The following is a 17,112-nucleotide window of genomic DNA, read 5'->3' on the forward strand; positions in this document are numbered from 1 at the left end:
ATTGAACTCGGGGATATTCAACCACTGAGCCACATCCCCAGCCCTTTTTTGTATTTTATTTAGAGACAGGATCTCACTGAGTTGCTTAGTGCCTCGCCCTTGCTGAGGCTGACATTGAACTCGAGATCCTCCTGTCTCAGCCTCCCGGGTCACAGGGATTACTGTTTGTTGGTCCCCCTCCAGTTTCAGAAGCGAGTATGAAAGAATAGATCACAAGAAGACACTCCAGTGGGGATCAGAGTTTTTCAGCAAAAAAGAGGCAGGAAAGAGCTATCAGCAAGGTGCCAGGAGGGGACCCAAAGAGCAGAGGTCAGGATAGAGCTGGCATGGGAGGAGCTGGCGAGAAAAAGGTGGCACGCAGTAGGGCTGCTGGCCCCTGCCCCAGACACCTCTTGTTCCCTCCCAGATCTAGTCTGAGGCCCCTTGACCCCTTCTAGCTCCCGCTCTGCACTGCCCGCCCCCACCCCCCACAGCCCAACATCCTGCTGCCACCAGATTCAAGCCCACGGGGGCTTCTTGCTCTCTCTCCTCCCTCAGGCCTGGGCAAGTTAGAGCGATGGAGGGGAGAGTCAAGGTCAGGACAGTGGACTCAGAGGTGTTAATGTATGTAGCTATGGTTACAGGCACGTGGGGAAGGGTACCTCAGTCACCATAGTGAAGTGGAAAAACCTCTTCTGAGAAGGGGAGAGGGAGAAAGGAAGAGGAAAGTGACAAAGAGAACAGGGACTCGGCCGGAGCCTCCACAGAGGGCAGGCTGGAGGCCTTTGCTCCCAGAGTCCAGCTGGCCCACCCTTCCCTGTGGCGGCCCCTGCTGCCCCCCTCTGGTGCTCCACCTCTGACCTTGGCTGCACTGCGCAGGTGGTCATAGTACACTTCCTCGATGGCCTGGAAGTAGATGACCCCCTTCAGCTTCGTCTCATGCTTGTCTGCAAAGGGAATAAGGTCCAGGTGAGGAGGCCCGCCATCCTTCAGGACCCGGGCCTGAACTTCCCCGTCTGGGAAACGGGGTGATGGTCCTAGCCTCCTGGACTCCGAAACAGTGCTCAAAAAGGGAGCCCCGAAGACATGGATAATGCTCAGCACATAATTAGAAAAATGCAAAGTAGAACTCTAGAGAGAGGCCTCTGCTCACCTGTCAGAATGGCAAAAGTATACAAAAAAACACACACCACACTTTTGGCAGGGCTATGGAGAAAGAGGTAGTTTAATAAATGAAAACAGGAATATAAACTAGAAAAACACTTTTGGACAATTTTCTCATGTCTATCAAAATTAGTAGGCAAGTAGTACATGCCTGTAATCCCAACTACTTTGAGGCTAAGGCAAGAGGATCATAAGTTTGAGGCCAGCCTCAACAACTCAGCAAGACCCTAAGCGACTTAGCCCTATCTCAACAGAAAAAAATATAAAGGGCTGGGGATGTGGCTCAGTGGTTAAGTGTCCCTGGGTTCAATTCAGGGGTACTCTACCACTGCAAAAAAAGAAAAGAAAAAATTTAAGCTGATAAATATGCCCCCACCTAGAACAGGGAGCCACTTGAGTTGAACCCAGGGGTGCTCTGCCACTGATCTACCTCCCCAGCCCTTTTTACTTCTACTTTTGAAATAAATGAGACAGGATCATTAAATCATCCAGGTTGGCCTGGAACTTGTGATCTTCTTTCCTCAGCCTCCAAAATCACTGGAATCACAGGTGTGAACACCACACAAGGTTTCAGTCTAAACATTTTCCTGATTGTTTGTTTATTTGAGTGTTGGGGCCAGAACCCAGGCCTTGGACATGCTAAGCAAGTGCTCCTAGGGATGCTTAACCACTGAACTCCATCTCTAGCCCTTTTTATTTTTTATTTTGAGAAAGGTTTTCAGTAAGTTGCTTAGGGCAGTGCTGAGTTGCTGAGGCTGGCCCCATATTTGTAGTCCTTCTGCCTCAACTTCCCAAGTTGCTGGGATTACAGGCATGTACTACGGCACCTGGCCTATATTTTGATTCTTGAACCATATAGATACATTTACTTCATTTTAAAACAGAAAGAAGGCACAACACAGAGCCCTGAAGTGCTCCATAGCACATAGCATCCAGAGGTCGGGGTGGCAGGAAGTGGGAGCATGGCCATTGGATGCAAGAGCAACAGGAAGGGAGAACTTAGGGCCTGGGCCGTCTTTGTGTGGCAAACACTGCGCAATCGCTACAACCGATGCCCTCAACCACGAGCCTGGGTCCTGCAGGAGAGGTCACGCCAATCTCTAACTCAAAGGTGAGAGCCGCAGTAAGCTCCTCCCTGTGGGCTCCTTGGGTAACTTTAAGTCCGGGTCGTGGCTCACCTGCACCCGTGTCATGGCCGCGCTGCCTCCTTGCTCCAGCCTCCTAATGTGCCTGCCCATCCTCCACCACTCTTCTTCCAAGAAAATCTAAGCCTGCCGCTTCAGCCAGCCGCCTCCTCAGCTTGGCAAAGCCCTCTCACAGACTGGTGCCAATGTGACCCGCCAGCTTGTCTCACAACCTCCCCTGCAAGGCCAAGTTCTGTGGAGTTGGCCCAGCTTCTCACTATTCCCTTAACAGCACACGGAAATGGCCTCCTGCCCATTCCCTTGGCAAACTCCTATGTGATCTTCAAGACCCATTGCATGTGTGACCACTATGATGCACTCTCCACATAGAATCTGCTATGCTGAATTGGACCTTCCTCCCTTCATGAATCCGCCTCGCTACCACCAATAGGTTCCAGGCCCACAGCAGGCGCTCAATCATTGTGGAGTGAATGAGCCCTAGGCCCTGGTGTCCGGAGGGAATTCAGAAATTCCTCTCCTAGGAAACAGCGGCACAATAGGGAGAAGGCACAGACAGCCTGTTCATTGGCAGGCATAGCTGGGGAGTCCATGCGCACCTACGCATCCTGGGTTGCCAAGAGTATTAACGTGAGAACACAAACAAAGTATGCGGTGTGGTGTCTGGCACATATTGCACATCTGTCACTGCATCATTATGCCCTGGGCTGATGTCACACGGCAGACAGACCCTGGATAATGGCAGGAGCTCAGAGGAGGTTGGGAACCTCTGCAGTAGGGTAGAGCCATGGAGGCTTTGCAGAGGCAGTGTCTGACCTGATCCAGTCCAGGGGCTTCCAGCAGGAGGCAGGAGGTGGTGTAGGCTGAACAGGCCAGGCCCCTCCAGTCCGGATCCAGCCCCACGCCCATCTCCATCTCTTCCTCGGGACAAGGACCCCGGCTCAAGGCCTGGCCAACAGCTAGGTTCCCATTATCTCCTATTCCTTCCTTCACTGGAAATAGTAACACGCTCTGCCTCCACTTCCTTACCACCCACCTATCCTTGATCTTGTGCAATCTGGCTCCTGCCCCAAGCACAGCAGAAACGTTTCTCTCCACAAGCTCCAGTTCCTGAGTTTAATGGCCTTCAGGCCACATCATTCTTGGCCTTTCGTGCAGCATTCAGTAATGCTGGTGACACCCCCGGCTTCCAAATGCCTGCCCCTTTGGCTGGCTTCCTTCCCTGTATTCACTGCCTGCCTGAACTCGGTCCCCTTTTATTTCATAAACAGTAAGGAAGGTCACATATGCCAAGAGCCAGCCCTGTGGCACCTGACATATGGTGGCACTGGTTTCCTGCTGCCTGCCTCTCCTGTCTCTGCTGGTCTCTCCCCCTTTCCCAAGCGGAGGCCTGCCCTGGATACAGCTCTCTCTCTCTTCTCTGCTCTACCTCGCAGCAGCTGTGAGACCCAGGGAAATCTATCTAACCTCTTTGGGCCTCATTTGTAAAATGGGTGTAAACTTATGCTTTTCTTGTAGGCTTGTTACAAAAATTAAATCACTAAATCAATGCATAGAGGGTGCTTAGCCCATCTCCTGGCTCATACAAGTACCTGATAAACAGGATCTGTTATATTGTAGTTGTTATTATTATCAGTCCAACAAATTCGGCTATCACTCTGCCTCTAATACTTTTTCCACACCTAGAAGTCTCGGAGGACCACAACATCAACAGGCCAAACCTGGAGTTCATCTCCCCAGCTGTGTTTCTCTCTCTTCCAAAAAAGTCCCTCTACCTTCTCAGTCCAGGTAGAAAGGTGGGGACACCTTGCCTCTTCCTCTCTACACCTAGAGCCCAGGGAGGTCAGGGAAGGCTTCTTGGGGTATGTGTGTGGGGGCGGTGATACTTGATAAGGGACCAGGTTAGAGGAAGAAGTGGGACACTCCACATCTGGGTTTCCATGATACCAAATCCTGCAGCCTTTCCCCACTTCCAGGTTTCTAGTGGGATTGCTCTTCCTGGATTTGTGGCAGTGGGACTGTGTGACTCACTGAAAGGCCCTACCCATGGCTTTGGAACAGTTATGATGTGTGTCACTTCTAGGCTGGGGTATTTAATGCCAATGCAAGGCCCATTTAAGTATCTCTTTTCCCTCTGTCACTGTGGCCAGCAATGGTCTAGAAAGACATATTCTAAAGCAAAGACAACCCACAATGTACACCATATACATACTGGGAATAAAAAGGAAGACTGAAATTCTGAGCTACCAGAATTTGAGAACTGGTTGTTACTACAGCTTATCCTTGCTTAACCTGACTAGGATATACTCCAAGAGGTAAAAGTCCAAAAGGAGTTCCAGGGATAGAAACTACACCAGAGACAGAAGAAAGGGAGTTGAGGGAGCAGTAGGGGCCAGTTGTCTATCCCTGGACTATCCTGAGAGCCCCTTGGCACTGCTTAACTGCTTATCTTGGATAATTTCTAAGGGAACTTATCCAAAAGGGCATCCTCAGCCCATCCTGTGCACCTGCATTGTGTGGGGTGTCCCCTATCAGCAAATACACTGTGTTTTGTTTTAATCTTTGTTCAGTGTTTGCCTTCATGGTAGTGAGTTCCAAGGGACAGAGCTTCCACTTTGCTTATCATCAGAACTTACAGTGGTAAGTGAACCATGTAGACTCCATACACTTTCAGGAAGGGGAGGTCAGTTGTCCTGGGTGTTAAATCCCAGGGGTCCCAGTTCTGGGGGCCCCAAGTGGTACTCACCCACATAGTAGGAAAGGGTGCGCTTGAGCCGGTCAAAGACAAACCAGCGCTTCTTCCAGGATTTAATCTTTCCACCCATCTTGACCAAGTAGCCACGGCAGACCTGGTGGGAAGCAGGAGTAAGAAAGGACCCAAAGCGCAGCCCCTAAATCCTTCTCCCTGAGCAGCCTCCATAAGTATGTGCTGTCCCCTGCGCCTGTATCCCCAGGGGCTATTCCCAGTATTTCTTCAGGCCCCAATCTCTCATTAGGCCAGCATACAGGTCCTGGGACACAGACCTCCTGAGGCTGGGAAAGGAACAGAGGCCACTATCCCAAGGCCCCAGGAATGCCTCTGATCACAGGATCCTGTCCCCAGCAGTCTGGGGCCACATCAGCCTAGTACCTTACTGCTGAGCACCACATGCAAGCAGGTATCCACACCATGGCCTGATGACTCGATGTGGGTCTTCAGGTCAAAGTCCTCCTTCCGGATAGGCAGGTAGCGGGTCAGGGGCCGTGCCTGGAGCAGGGAGCAGGGTCAGCATTCTCTTCTCTTTCCCCATCATTCCCTTGTCCTGGCCCCATGGCTTCTCTTGCATCCCCTACAACCTGGCACTCTCTCCCAACCCTCACTCTGTCCCTCAGGTTTCACAGGCCTGATGGCAAAAGTGAAGACTTACATGCTAACTCTACTTAGGCCTGAGCAAAATGCCAAATGAATCCTTGCCTCAGTTTCCCCACCTGGGACCAAGACAGTCATCCTCACCTGGCTCCTGCCCCTCCTTCCTCCTCCCTCCTGGGCTGAACAAAAGACCTGATATGAACATCCTCCAAGAAAAGAAGTCCAATAGGAAATCTGCTCTCTAGAGCTGGGGTGTAACTTGGTGGTGGTATGTGCAAGGCCATGGTCTAATCCCCAGAAATGTAAAAAACAATAAAGCTGGGCATGATGGCACACACCCGTAATGCCATCGACTCGAGAGGCTGAGACAGGAGGATTGCAAGTTCAAAGCCAGCCTAAGCAACTTAGTGAGGCCCTGTCTCAAAAAATGAAAAGGGTTGTCGATGTGGTAAAGCCCCTGGATTCAATCCCTAGAACCCCTAAAAGTAAATAAATAGATAAAATAAATCTGCTCTCCAAATTCAAGTCTTATTCCCATCTGGGCCTCACTATCCTTACATGTAAAAGAACTAGATGATCACTAAGGTCTCCTCCACTTCCCACACTAACTAGAATCCTCAGTCAAGTGGAATGTTTTTTTACTCTTCCTTTCCTCGTAGAATCTTAAAACAGCAGGAAAAGGAAAAATCACAAATTAGTTAAAGAACCACAGAACATACAACTTCTACAAGGAACCCCAAAGATGGACTGATTCTAGCCCCCTCTGATACCAGACACTGGCATCCCCTGCAGCATGACTGAGCCACAGAACAGGGACTGGAAGAGACAGTCACCAACTGAGGCAGGGAAAAGAGAATTAGGCATTTGACAAAGATTCCGAGCTAAGCACAGTGTAATCCCAGCGACTCGGGAGCCTGAGACAGGAGGATCACAAGTTCAAGGCCGGCCTCAGCAATTTAGCAAGATCCTGTCTCAAAACAAAAAATAAAATAAAAAAGGAGCTGGGGTTGCGGCTGAGTGGCAAAGCACCCCAGGATTCAATCCCCAGTACCAAAAAGAAAGAAAGAAAAAAGATTCTGACAACAGAGGTGAACTAACTGAGTCCCTGATTGCTTCTTAATTCCCAAACCCACCCAGGTGATTTGCCCTTTAGCACTTATGTTGTTGTACTGCAGAAAACAGGTGACTGCTTGTCACCACTGTGGGGAGATCCCAGAGAACCCCCACCTGGGGAGGCCTGCAGAGAACCAATCAGAAGGGACGGCTCATCTGGATCCTACAGGTCCTCATAGGGCCAGGGGTTGGGAGCAGGGACACAGGTAGATGCCCTTTCCCAGCCGCATTTCTCCTTCTCCTGGCCCGCGTCTCCTGTGGAAGGGCTAGCTCGGGGCAAGGAGGGATCTCTGTCCGAGGAGAAGCTATGGCCAGGCTCTTGGAGTTGTGAACCCAAAGTCAGAGTGAGGTCATCTACCAACGAGGGATGGAGTGGAAAGATCCCATGCGGCTAGGGCAGGACACCATGGGGTGCCATATGCAAGACAGGCAGCAGGGCAAGTGGGCGAGAGCGGGCAGCACAAATTCACAAAGTGGATGGGGGGCCAGAGAGAAGCCAAGGACGTCACACTGACTCTTGACTCTCAGCTCCCATGTCTGAGAGGCCTGTCCAGACCCTCTTCTCTGACTCCAAGGGTCTGTAGGTGGCCTGCCACAACCTCACAACTCACCCACCACCACCACCACCACCAACACACACACACACACACACAGACTTGAACAAGCTCCAGTGGGTCTGTTTTGGGGGACCAACGGCAATCTTTTTGGGAGAACAATTTTGACAGCCCACCAGAGGACATCCATCCTCCTCTACAGCCTTCACCATCAATCTGACCATTGCCCTACCCTAGCACCCACTCACCTGAGAAAACTGTTTCTCCCGCATCTTGACCTCCTTCTCCACCAGCTGCTGCCTCCGAGCGCTCTCACTCTGCAGCCTCCGTTCCACCTGTTCCCGCCTCCGCCGCTCCTCCTCCAGGGCCTGCCTGCGCAGCTCCATCTCCCTCTCCTGTCCCCAAGGTCAGGGGTCAGTTCCCAAGGAAGCCCTCTGTGCCCCCTGCTGGTCCTCCTCAGGCCTGCAGAGGGCTACAGGAGGCCTGGGACAGTGGCCAGGGCAGAGGAGGCACCGTCCTCAAAGTTCACCTTCTCTGAAAGCCCTGCTGGCTAAGGATAAGCCCTTTAAAGTATGACTGTCCCGGCTTCCAATGCTGGTTCTGCCACCATTATTACCCTCACAGAATCATTAAACTCTCTAAGCCTCAATTGCCTCATCTGGAAAATGGGTTTAAGAATGCCTATACCTGTCAAGCACAGAGGCACACACCTCAAATCCCAGCAGTTCAGGAGGCTGAGGCAGGAGGACTCCAAATTCAAAGCCAGCCTCAGCAACTTAGCAAGGCCCTAAGCAACTTAGCGAGACCCTGTCTCAAAAAATAAAAAGGGTTGGGGATATGGCTCAGTGGTTAAGCACCCCTGGTTCAATCCCTGGTATCAAAAAAGGGGGCATGGGGTGGATTAAAGAATGCCTACTCCTAGGATTGTAATAAAAATTAAATGAGATCATGTATATAAATGTCCATCACTGATCCCAGAAGTAAAGTAGCACTCAATAAATAAATGGAGCTCTTAATACTTTATCTGAATTCCTAGAACATGGATTATTTGACAACTTTTTTTGACAGCTAGTATATTCAGTAGTCCTTCCCTAATCACTGATTTAAGGCCCTTGGAAACTTCAAATTAGTTTTCTGTGTAGTTAATATTTGTTATTGAACCTTAAACTTTATGGGGAAAAATATGATAGGACACCAAGTTCACAAAGAACTTATATAAACCATCCCAAAAGGTATCAGGGTCAATAAAACAATTCCTAAATATGGAGCATGTCTCAATACTTTATATGTCTTAAACAATGCTAAAAATTTTGCCATTTGCAATTTCTTCCCAGCTTAAAACTCAGCAGAACATCTTTCCCTCTCCATTCACCAAGAGATGCTTTGTTCTACTTTGATGTAAATAAGACTGAGAGGTACTCTATTCTGGTCTGCCATCTATATGTTTAGAGTCTTTTAAAACGAACAAACGAAAATCTCTAGCTGCTGACTGTCACTCTCATCTCAAAAGATGAAGAGCAAAACAAAACAAAATATTTTTTTAAAGTAAGCCAAGTGTGGTGGCTTGAGCCCACAAGTTCAATGAGATCACCTGGGCAACAGAGCATGATCCACTAAAATAAATAAATAAATGAAAATAAAGATGCAGAGTGCCTGGTCAGCCTCTGCAGACATTCTGCTGAACTTCTCTCCCAGGAACAGCTTCCCTCTGCCTTTTAGTTGCCCAGGATAAACCACTAGTCCCTCTTTTCTGAATCCCAGCTCCAAGCACACATGAAGAAGATGGGACTTTTCCAGAGCTCCCCAGCCAACACCTCTGCTCTGGCTTGGACAACTGCCTCCTCTCCCATCCTGGGCCTCAACCCCCAGTTCCTGATTTTCCTAACCACCCCCAAGAGGTATGACCTGCTAGACAGAAATCAAACTTCCCATGGTTCCCAAAAATCCCACATAAGGAAGCAATCAGATTGGAAGTTCCCATTCAAGAAATGCACGCTGGACAGGGTCGCTGTGCTGCCTTCCCCATGCTGAAGAGCTGTGAGGCTACATCCTGGACAAACCTCCTGTGCCCATTTGAGGAACACAGACTTTTTAAACACTCTATTCCCAAGGGAACAATGGGCACTTAATGGGGTGAAAGGGCTTGGGACAGAGCACAGGCCCTTGGCAGGCGGAGGGCAGCTCTGGGCCCCACTGCCTTCTGCCTCTTGGCCCAAGTTAGCCTCACCCTAGACTCCATGAGCCGGCTCTTCTCTGCATGAGCTTCTTTTAGCATCTTCTCCATCTCCTCAATCTTGCCCACGTCCAGACCACTGGCACTGGGAGGGAGAAGGAAGAGAGGCTGCATCAATGAGCCAAGGGGACATGGCGGAGGCGGTGGGCCTGGCGCGGAGGTACCTGGACATGTTGTCAGGAGAACAGGCCGAATTGCCCCCAGTGGAGATGCTGGTCTCCATGCTGTCCGAGCTCTCCAGGCTCAGTGTGTCATAAGCGTGCTCACCCTCGTCCCCACGCTCCCGCCCGGCTGGCAGGTGGTGCAGGATGGAGTGGTGCATGAGTGGGGGGTAGCCCGAGGGGCCTGCCTGGAAGGGCACTGCCCCATGCAGGGCATCCCACTGGCACTGCGCCTCCGCCGCCGCTTTCTGCTTCAGCTCAGCCAGCCGCCGCCGCTGCTCCTCGATCACCTGCTGCCCTGCAGGAGAGACAGGTGAGAGTCACAGTGGGCTACCCACCCAACCAGGAGAGGAGATACTAGCATCATCACAAATCATCACAGACAGAGGGAGGAGGCGAGCAGGGACAGGTTAACACAGGGCAGCCCTCTCCCAGCACCAGCTTCCCTGAAGCCCCAACAGCTCCAGACAAGCAACCCTGCCCAGGCTTCGCTGCCCGCACAACTGGCCACAGCGCACAGTCTGGTTTCACCATCCTTTCAGCATCCCGAGCCCACACAGGGCATGAAACTTGGCCAGGTGGTACCCTGGCAGCACGATGGCCAGCTGGCTGCAGCTTACAACCAAGGCCTGATCAGGGGAACAGGACACATGCACCCACTGCCTGCCAGGGGAGGAAGGAGACACGGACGCTGTTGGAGTATCGGGTTGCCAATGCAGCCCCCTGCAACGCAGAAGCAAGAGCAAGAGCAGGACAGAAGGCACCAGAGACAAGGAGCAGAGCTGAGGGCAGCCTGGGCGAGCTAAAGGGGCAAGGCAGCAGGGCCCTGGGCAGGACACATCATGCTGATGCTGGGGCGGGGGTTGCCTGGCCAAAGCAATGCCCTCAGTGACCAACGCTCTACCTGCTGGGTCGTCAGTTGGGAGGGGCTCGGCAGGAAGCAACTCGACTGATGTGGGGAACCCCAGGTAGAGGGTACGGAAGAGAGACACAGGGGGAGAGAGGAGAGAGAGGCACAGACATGGGCTTTTCAAAACAACCAAAATGCAAACGAGCAACAGGGACTCCTGGGTCCCCGGAGCCAATGTCTCAGGGAACCATTCTGGAGGTCTTCCAATCCATCCCCCTGCCTCCAGACAGGGCAATGTCTAGACCTACTTAGTTCAACAAACACTTCCCTTATTGGCTGGACTCTCTAGGAGAGAAGATGTCACAACCCCCTAGACCCTTTGTCCCCTGTTCTGGAGTCTTCTTAATATCCAGTGATGCTCTTCCTTAGGCACCTAATCAAAATCCTTTCTGCTCTTGCCCAGAACCCAGTGAAGGAAAAACAGCCTGTGAAAGGTGGGGAGGGGGGTCCCCCAGGGAGCAGTGGGGCTGGCACCATGGCCACTCACCCTTCTGCTGCAGAGCCAGTTGGCGCTTGGTCTCAATGTCCTGCAATGTGGCTGCCAGGTTGCGGGGAAGGCTGCCAGTGCCATTCTGGGTGAGCAGAGCACTCTACAGAGGGAACAGAGGGCCGTCACGGGGGCTCAGCACCCCACCTCACCCCCAAGGCCTGCATGGGTGGTCTTGGCCTCTCCCCAACATGGCAGTCTCCATTTTCCCACCACTCTGTCCTCAGACCTTTGGAGAAGGGCTACGGCCCAGAGTAGCCACACTGAGCTGTGAGGACGAGGAGGAAGAGCCAGAAGAGGAGGGGAGGGGGCCACTGCGAGTCCGGGGCAGGGGACTGGTGGCCTCACCATCCATCTTGGAACGGTAAACCTGGAGGGAAAAGACACTGCTCTGTGACCTCGGGCTCCCCCACTGGTCACACCCCCTTGTAACCTAGGCAGGCTGTGATCTCAGGTATTGCCTGGCACCGGGCCTCTGAGACCTTCTGGCTCCAGCTAACAAGAGCTTGAGCTTCCTCAGCCAGGCCAGTAGGGAGAGGCTCTCTGCAGCTGCCAGGCCTCTTTCGCAGACCATTTATTCCAAGGCCAATCCTTGGCTCAACCCTGGGTCTGAGAAAGGAACTGTAAATTGACCCATGCAAGGAGTCCATGTCAGTCAGGCAGATCTGCCTAGGACACCAACTGGAGACCAGTGTCCTTCCAGTCCTAGCTCTGCACTAACAGGCTGTGTGACCTCAGGCCATGCACCTCTGGACTCCGGGCCTTGGCTTCCTTATCTGCAAAAGGAAGGGGCAGCTCTAGACTAAATAACTGCCAAGCTCTCTTGCAACACTAACACAGAGAATATGATCTTTGGAGTCAAGAGACCTGACTCTCTGCAACTTTCTAGCCGTGTCACCTTGGCAAGAACACTCATCTTCTCCATGCCCCAGTGTTTGATCCGTAAAATGAGAGTTAACATCATCTCAAAGGTGAGAAGTGAGAATTAACAACACCTCAAAGGCCTGTGGGGGTAATTAAATGAATGAGAACATGTCAGAGTCTCAAGGCAGCTGGACACAGGAGAGGTACCACAGATGTTCTATGAACCAACTTCTCAAAAGGAACACGGAGCCAGATATGGATTACATATGCCAACACATGTAATCCTAGCAATTCAGGGGGCTGAGGCAGGAGGTTTGCAAGCTCAAGGCCAGCCTCAGTAACTCAGTGAGGCCCTAAGGATTTAGTGAGACCCTGTCTTGAAACATAAAAAAAGAGTTGGGAATGTGGCTCAATGGTTAAGTGTCCCTGTGTTCAATCCCCAGGTCTCAGCCTTAGAGGTACAGTGCCTTTACTCAAGAATGAATACTGAATGGTGGAAATCTCAGGCAGGGCAGCAGGTGGTAGGGCAAAGCTTAGGGAGGAGACTGCCTATCACCCTGCCCCATGGTCACCAGCTTGCTGCAGGCTCAGGAAGGCCCTGCCCTCTGTGACAACTCTAAGGAGGCTGGGGCATGTGTCTGGGAATGCAACTTCAGAAGGGGATGTCCCCTTCTTTTCTGTCCCCCAGTGTCACTCCTGAGAAATCAGGAGAACAAAATACTGACTGTTCTCCAAGGACACACTGGTTCTAGCTGCAACAGGCCCAAGAGTGTGGCCCCCATACTGGGAGGAAAGCTCTGGGGAGAAGCCCCTTCCACCCCCTTCCATCATGTCACCCTAGGACTTAGGAGGCTCATCCTCCAGCTGTCCTAAACACCAAGATAGCTGCCCACAGAGAGACCCTCATTGCTCTCTCAGGGCCCAGAGGCCCTCCTTGCCAGGCTGGGATGACCCACTACCCAGAATGCACTGTGTGGCTGAGGGATTAGCAGGAGGACTCAGTGTAGACAGGAGCAAGACTTGGAAGGCTAGATGGTGAGGAGGTTACCTGCAGTTGACGGGAAGCTTTGGCGGGCAGAGGCGGGGGGGAGGAGCGAGGGGAGGCTGCAGTGGGACCAGTCCCCAACCCGGCCATCAGCTCCTGGTACCACTGCTCTAAGTCTACAGCAGGGAGCAGCAGCTTCTCCATCTGAAGGGGCAAGTGGAGGGTGGGGATGAAGAGGAAGGGCCCGGACAGGAGGGGAAAGGTGATGGGAGGAAAAGGGTGCAGGGAGGAGAGGATGGGAGGGAGGATAAAGGAGGGTGAGGAGGGAGAGATGGACAAGGAGGTGAGGGAAGAAAGGAAGGGAGGGAGGGAGAAAGGAGAGCATAAAGAAAAGGAAGAGAAAAACAGTGAGATGACAGTTGGCTTTAAAAGGGCAAAGAGAAACAGGGGACAGCTCCCAGAGCACAGACCCTCACCTGCCAGCCAGCCAGCCCTCAGGCACTGTGCGAGCACTCCCCTAGGGCCAGCCCAGGGCCAAGGCCGGCAAACAAGGGTGGCACACACACAAACAGCCAGCCAGCCATGGTGGGGCAGCAAGAACACACAGACCACCGACCTTGGGTGAAGGCGTGATGGAAGCGAAGGAGGAGGGCAGCGCGGGAGGAAGGCAGGTGGCGGGAACCAGGTCCCGAGAGGCAGAGGCCCAGGGAGGCAGGCCCGGCGCGGGGGCTGGGGGTGTGGGTGAGGTGCCCCACAGCACCTTTAGCTGCTCAAGCGTCACGTACTTGGGGGAAGGCCAGATGCAGAAGGGAATATAAGAGGTTAATGGGACTGGAACCCAAGAGACGCCCTTCCCACAGAGGAGGGAAAGGGAGGAAGCACAGAGCAGAGTCCAGCCCAGGACGGCCAGAGTCCCTGGGCAGGATGCCTTCCCAGAGCAGAAGGCCCGCTCCTCTTGGGGCCATCAGGAGCTGAGAACAGCTCCCTAGGCTCAAGGGAGAAAGGGAACCAGTCTTGACCCCGCTGTGCCAATGTCCTTCTCCCTCATTGCTGAAGACAGACCCTGCTGTTCCTCCACCCCCACCCAGGCCCAAGGGGAAATGGAGGGCATCCACAAGGAGGCCCTTGGGCACAGATGGGCACACTCAGTGGCTGGTACCTCACTGTCAGGCAGGGGCTGTGTGAGCACGCTGGGGGAGGTGGCAGAAGCATAAGGGTCCAAGCGGAAGCACAGCTGGAAAACCTCTGCCAGGCTCACATACTCCTAGGATGCCCGAGGGGGCGATGGGGGGGGGGGGGCAGAAAAAAGGTTAACAGGATTGAACCAGGTTTCTAGCATCCCACGTTCCATGCCAGGCACAGAGCCATCACTCCATGTCAAAACAGAGCCCAGAGCAGGAGTAGGATGCTCACGTTAGCCACCGAGGGCTTTGAGAGCGAAGAGACTTGGAGAGGCCTGACTACTGAAGGCTCCTCCTGACCTCCACTTTGGGACCAAACTGGCATTTAGTCACTGCCTCCAGAATATCCTAAAGGCCCATCCCTGAGTCCTGGCTAAGGCAGGTGAATAAGCTCAGAGAAGATCTTCCAAAAGCCCACAAGGAGCAGCACCCAGTTCCTAGAAACCCTACCCATCTTAACCGCTGAGCATCCCCAGTGGGGCACACACATGCAGCATCGAACACGGGGCACACTGTTCCCCAGGGCCCCTCACACCCCATTCACCGGGGTAGAATTGGAAAAGAGTGAGTAAGTGGAGACCCCACTAGGGCCTCAGAAGGCAACCTCTGAGAAAGAGCAACTAAAAGCCCTGGCAAGAATATGGGCCCACTGCCTAGGGTAAGTACTTGCAAAGATGTTGGCACACTTGACTGAGTTGGGGGACAAGGACAATCATACTTAGAACTTAGAACCTGAGCTCATCTATGTGCTGGAGGCACAGCAGGCACCCACAATATATGCTGGATCAAAGCATAGATTCCTTGGCCTGCCCTATGCAGGGCACCCACGCAGGATGAGCTCCACAGCCAGACTGTCCTCTGGGGTAACTTAAAGGGAAAATGAGCCAGAGTGTCCAGTGTATTGTGAAAACTGATGAGTGGCATGCAGAATACATGCAAATTTAATATGCAAATCAATGTTCTCATTTTGCAAAGGCTGATCAGGCACTCTGTGACGACAGAATGGCACACTCACACAAACTCCCACACTCTGCCCAGCGAAAGGATAGTCATCACACGCCCTTCAGCTGGGCCCTAGGGAGGAGCTGTAGGCAGGAGCTCAGTGGGCATGCAGACAAGGCAGCGGGCAAAGAAGAGCAGGCAGTTAGCTGCAATTACCTCTTGTGCTTTGGGGCAGAGTGGAGTGGAAGCAGACGGGGTGAAGGAGACAGAGGAGACCCCAGCCTGAGAAGACCCCGGGAATGGGCCCAGAGCCTTGGTCCCCAGCCCCATCTCTGAGGATTCGGAGATGAGCAGCTGAGCCTACAGAGAGGGTACATGGTGAGGGGCTCAGCCCAGTCAGCCCACTCAGGCCTAAACTGCTTGTGCAATGAAAGAGATAGGAAGGCTGGAGAGAGGTGGGGAAACCTATCCTAGGTGTACTTCACACACAGCATGTACAGATGGGGAAAGAACTGCTTGAGGGGCCTCAATGCCCACTTCTGAGATGAAAGCCTGTCTCCAGACTACAGCCTAGGGAACCCCAGCATCAGGACCCCTTGATCCCTACCCTGCCCCTTGAGATAAGTCCACACAGCCCGTACCCCACCAAACCCTCACATACATTCAGCCCCCAAAATGATGAGATTGATGACTCCTGAAAGCAACTAATAGGAAGCAAGTTGGTGGCCACAGAGAGCCAATCCCTCAGGGAACTCCTCAAATCTCTCCATTCAGGAAGATGTCATTGGGGTGAAGGTGGCACATGTTGCTCCAGGCCTCCCAGGACCCCTCCCTTGACCAGAAGCTAGGAGCTGACCCAACAATGTTACCTCTTTGAGGGTCGAGGTGGTCTTCGGGAAAGGCCTGCCCCCCGTGAGTGAGTGGTACCTTCTTTCCAGCACAGTCAGTTTCTCCTTTTCCTGTGAGCCCCAAGTGGCAGAGTCAGAGGAAAGAGGGAGCAAGGGTGATAGAGGGGGTACTCTGTGACCGGGGCTCCATGCTGGCAAAGGTCCACCCCAGCCCTCTGTGCTCCCTGCACTCACCCTACTCCCAAGCCCCATCCAACCCAAGGAGCTACCTTCTGCAGCAGCTGCAGGGATGCATTCTTGTCCCGGGCCAGGCGCTCCGACTCCTGCACAGCCTGGGCCCGGATCTGCCCAGCTTGACTGTCCAGGATGGCCAGGCGCTCCTAAGGAGATGGGGTGATTAGTCAGGCCCTGGGAAGATGGGGCTGAGCCCAAGGTGAGGAATGGCTGACTCTCTCCTGCCCAGAGACCCCAGGCTCCGATGAAGGGAATCAACCACCTCTTCACCTTGGCCTTGACTCAACCCAGGAAGACCTGGCTGCCATGGCCAGCTCCATCTCTGCTCCTCCCTCCCTCAACCAGTGACACTGTGCCACCAGGCATTACCACCAGAACCCAGATCCCCAAATCTCCCTTCCCTCACACCATAGCCAATGGGTCCTGAAGCCTAGAGACACTGAATAGCTCCCTGCCTCATGCACCCACAGCCACCACCCAGCTGGGTCCTCTTACCAACCTCCTGCTTCCACTCTCAAATTTCTGATCTATTCTACATTGTCACAAAATGTCTTCCTAAAATGGTCTCTGGCTTTATCTGAGTTTTCTAATCTTTCTAAAAATAATATATATTACTTGAATTCTTTTTTTTTTTTTAAATCCACAACTAAGGTCATACTACCTCTTTCCTCAAAATCTTACAGTGGTTTCTCATTACCCATAGGCTACAGCACAAACTCCTTACCTGGCAACCAGTCCCACCCTTTACAGTTCCCTGCCTGCTTGGCCCTCTGTACCCCTAGCTCGGCATGCTGTATACCTAGCTCTGCGCCTCTGGACTCAGGCCTTCCTCAGTCCAGGAGGGCTGTCTGGGGTTTGTCCACTCATCCTGAGTCTCCTCATCCTCCCAGAACAAATGCTACCCCACCACAAGCCTTCCTTGATCACCAATTTCTTTGCTCCCTTCTCTGTGCTCATATGATTCCA

At 52.7% G+C, this 17,112-nt stretch overlaps 1 protein-coding gene across 31 annotated transcripts in view; it reads right to left on the minus strand.

Annotated features, from left to right (window-relative positions):
• Positions 1–17,112, minus strand: part of Phldb1 (pleckstrin homology like domain family B member 1) — a 47,247-nt gene that overhangs the window by 1,595 nt on the left and 28,540 nt on the right. For 7 of the 31 annotated variants that reach the window (XM_058577185.1, XM_058577188.1, XM_058577183.1 and 4 more), the window contains 14 exons: positions 16,182–16,292; positions 15,934–16,023; positions 15,281–15,424; positions 13,005–13,145; positions 11,322–11,462; positions 11,093–11,195; positions 10,600–10,644; positions 9,699–9,993; positions 9,529–9,619; positions 7,550–7,696; positions 5,416–5,532; positions 5,032–5,134; positions 841–926; positions 642–674 (listed from right to left, as the gene is read on the minus strand). In XM_058577185.1, the coding sequence (XP_058433168.1) occupies positions 642–674; positions 841–926; positions 5,032–5,134; positions 5,416–5,532; positions 7,550–7,696; positions 9,529–9,619; positions 9,699–9,993; positions 10,600–10,644; positions 11,093–11,195; positions 11,322–11,462; positions 13,005–13,145; positions 15,281–15,424; positions 15,934–16,023; positions 16,182–16,292 (1,647 nt within the window). The other 24 variants (XM_058577186.1, XM_046438549.2, XM_058577195.1 and 21 more) reach the window with 13 other exon arrangements.

The sequence above is a fragment of the Marmota monax genome, unplaced genomic scaffold (genome assembly GCF_021218885.2).
Source record: "Marmota monax isolate L192 unplaced genomic scaffold, Marmota_monax_Labrador192_F-V1.1 WCK01_AAM20220418_F8-fsc00081, whole genome shotgun sequence".
Lineage (NCBI taxonomy): Eukaryota > Metazoa > Chordata > Mammalia > Rodentia > Sciuridae > Marmota > Marmota monax.